Raw genomic sequence first — 3,374 nt, 5'->3', positions numbered from 1 at the left:
AACCAAAAACAGTCCTCGTACGGAAAAGAAACTAACAAAATCCGCCATTATCCGGCAAATTTTCGCTCACAATTTCGGAGCGCACAATTTCGTCGCCACGACGACTCAAAAGGTGCCCTTTTTTTCTTCTTTTGAGCACCTGCCCCTATAAATGTCTGTGCACGCCACTGCCCTGAGCAGTGTTTACCTGGTAGTCCAGCATCAGCAGGACGGTGCAGCGGACGCCCACATCACCGGGTCTCTTCACCTGGAAACCATCAGTCTCCTGGGTGGTGGCAGTCCTGTGCCACTACAAACACATAATAATATATAATGATAACCCTAAACATTTTATAGAGCAACTTTTCAATTGTCGCTTAACCAACAAACAAACACCTTTTCACTACCAATACAATGATGGGAAATGGGGACAAAAAGACAAACTAAATCCATCATCCACTACAATATATAGTCCCTGAAGAGAATTGTGGGTGACTATTGGCAGATGTGTTTATAGAGATGAAAACCAAATAATCTTACCTCCACCAGGTGATTGTCTGGGCCGTACAGGTCTTTGTCCAGCTCGATCACCAGAGACTTGAAGAAAGAGGAGAACTTCCTCTTCTGCTTGGTAGCCTCATACTTGGACACAGCCGACTGCAGAGCAAACGTTACCGTTATTGGAAACATTAATCAAAGCAACACAAAATCTGTATAGAAAACTCTGTAATATTTTAAAAGAAAATCAAATCTTAAGTCCTTCATGGTGTAAGCTTAATGTTATTCATCAAAGACATTTAAGATGTGGTTAGTTCAAAGGCAGTTTTATGGAATACATTTGTAAGTGTTGGGCTATAATTATTGAAATATTTTACACACAGAAAAACTTCACATAAAGCAATATATTTCATTCACAAAGCTTACATCTTCCAGCAGACGCCCCTCAACACGCAGCTCCCATGATGCAACTGTGCCCTCTCCATCCTCTGCATCAGGCTTTGCCGGGTTGAAGGTGTTGGATATGAAGATCCGAAGCTTTCTCTTTTGCTGGAAAAAAACCATTAGATAAACTATAAATTGATGTTCTTGTTTTCTCTCGTCATTTAATCAACAGACTTGATGTGCAGACTCATAAGTATATCACAAGTATAGTTTGGATTCATTTGATTGGGTACATCTGACTCAAGGGGAAAATAAAGTTTCCCAGCTGTGACAGCGTGCAGATTAAATTAGGATCAATGTTTTGAAGCTCAACGCCAGACACCTTTCGTTGACAAATTTCATCCATTGATGTCACAAGAACCGATTTTTCTGCACCAATTAATGCCATCATTTTGTAAATATGATGGTGCTTTATACTTTACCACAGGTTCACTAGGTTGCATAGGACTCAGAAGAACTAACACATGGAATCTTGTTCGATGTACTTTTGTTGAGAAATGTCAAGTAGATGTTATCACAGTAATATATAAACTACATAATAGAGAGGGAGTTATGACCTGATTAACATCCTAACAAAAAAAGAATATATAAAAGGAGTGTATGTCAGAGTAGACTTCACAGGATTTATGGTTTTCTTTTAGTTTTTTACCCTGGTTCAAATTGGGTACTGAACATCCACTGCTTGCAGTATTGCCTATTTAATTTCTGGTATTGTAAAATCCCTACTTTGAACTAATAAAAAGTACATATCTGCCAGGCACCTCACTATATATCATCATCCTCTTGACTGCTACCTCGTAAAAAGAGTCTGTTAAATCAACAATGTTCATTTCATGTCAACCCGTGGACTCAGAGCTGTAGACATTTTTACAAGCCTTTATTGAATTATTACTTATAAATGTCCACTTATAGTGACGGGTGGAGTCCTCTGGGCTTTGGAATGGCTTTGAAATTAATTTGAGGTCTGAACCGGAGTGATTTGGGGACTTGAGGAGTAAAGAACTTGAATTGAATGGTACCTTTATGGGCCTCTTCAGGGCTTCCTGAATGTCTAGCCTTTTGCGCATGATGGTCTGATCCAGCTTCCTCTCGAAAGCCAGGAGATCCATGTAAGCCTGAGACTCTGGGACCAGTTCCCTGATCTGGGACACAACACAGGTACTGGTGAGCAACATCAAACAACGCAGCACTCTCAGAGGAACATACCGTCAGTTCATGTTCCATCTCCACAAAGTGCTTTTTCAGAACTATTTCTGATTTTAAAGGTCTTTCATTACATTCAAAGGTAATATTGAGGATTTTGTTATTGCGGTTATAAAAACGTTATTCATGCTGCTGTTAGAACTCCTTGTTAATACACATGCCTGCCTCCCTTTGTGTGAGGAAAGTTCAGCACAGTGAAACATGTTTTGTGAAAGGTTAAATGTAACAACATTTCTTTTCTGAAGCACAATATTTTGTAAGATGAAATAATTAAATTGTCTTTTTTATAATACACTTTGACTTGTGGACTTTACAACTCTGAAGATATTCAAAATGTTTGTATTGGAAACAATACTATGCAGAAACAACTGCAGTTGCTCTGTAACTAAAATACAAACACAAAGATGAAAACACTAACACTAAATATGTAGTTGTATACATATGTATAATGAAGTGACTACATAAGGATACATATATTTATCATTCCATAATTCATGAATTGTAGTTTCAATTCAATAATCATTTGGGTAAAAAACATTAAAAAATAATATGCTTAATATAATATAACCTATAGTCATTTATATACAATAAAAACATATAGCTTACATCAACAACCAGAAAGGTAATATGGGCTTATAGAATTCAAATGTTAGAGGGAAGTACAAGAAGGATGTTTTATTCTAATCCATCTTGGAAACCATCACACCGGGAAAAGCCTCAGAAGTGGAATGAGTAATCCCATGCATACAGCTGGTCCTCTCTGAATTGTAGTTGTTTAAAAAGGGCCTTAAAGAAACACCAACAGTCCTTTATTTCGAGCCACTTCAACTTAAACAAAAATTGAAAAGCAAATGTTATCTCTGAAACACAATGAAGGCAGGAATTAATGGATTGTCAGGGACTGCTGTTTGATTAATGCTCACCCTCTGAGGTAGAATTTTATCAGCCATCTTCTTCTTCTTTGTGCTGTAAAAACACATTATAGAAACAAGATGAGTGCCAGTGCGAGACAGAGCAACACGGCATTAACATAACCACAATGATTCAGTCCTCGATCTAACAGGGTACAGTGACCAGCGCTCCAAATACAAATGTAGCAATGTTATTATAATCATAGTCGCAGGGTCAAATGTCATATATGAAAAAAATTATTTTGTGTATTCCATGCTTATTATACATTTTCACTTGTATTTTCTGTCTGTTACATACATTTCGCGACTGTGGCTGTGAGGGAGTGTGGTCGTCTTTCA

The 3,374-nt window shown here is 37.6% G+C and overlaps 1 protein-coding gene across 1 annotated transcript in view; it reads right to left on the bottom strand.

The window, feature by feature from the left end:
- The window catches only part of LOC104957928 (SWI/SNF-related matrix-associated actin-dependent regulator of chromatin subfamily D member 1-like), a 7,543-nt gene extending 4,403 nt beyond the window's left edge, over nucleotides 1-3,140 (bottom strand). The window contains exons 1-5 of the mRNA XM_010785603.1: nucleotides 3,048-3,140; nucleotides 1,941-2,063; nucleotides 904-1,026; nucleotides 520-636; nucleotides 188-289 (exon numbers count right to left, since the gene is read on the bottom strand). Coding sequence (XP_010783905.1) covers nucleotides 188-289; nucleotides 520-636; nucleotides 904-1,026; nucleotides 1,941-2,063; nucleotides 3,048-3,104 — 522 coding nt within the window. The 5' untranslated portion in view covers nucleotides 3,105-3,140. The remainder of the gene's footprint in view (nucleotides 1-187; nucleotides 290-519; nucleotides 637-903; nucleotides 1,027-1,940; nucleotides 2,064-3,047) is intronic.
- Nucleotides 3,141-3,374: the final 234 nt, after the last annotated feature.

This window comes from Notothenia coriiceps, unplaced genomic scaffold, assembly GCF_000735185.1.
Source record: "Notothenia coriiceps isolate Sejong01 unplaced genomic scaffold, NC01 NC01_scaffold00028068, whole genome shotgun sequence".
In the NCBI taxonomy this organism is placed as follows: Eukaryota; Metazoa; Chordata; class Actinopteri; order Perciformes; family Nototheniidae; genus Notothenia; species Notothenia coriiceps.
This window is presented reverse-complemented; position numbering and strand designations above follow the sequence as displayed.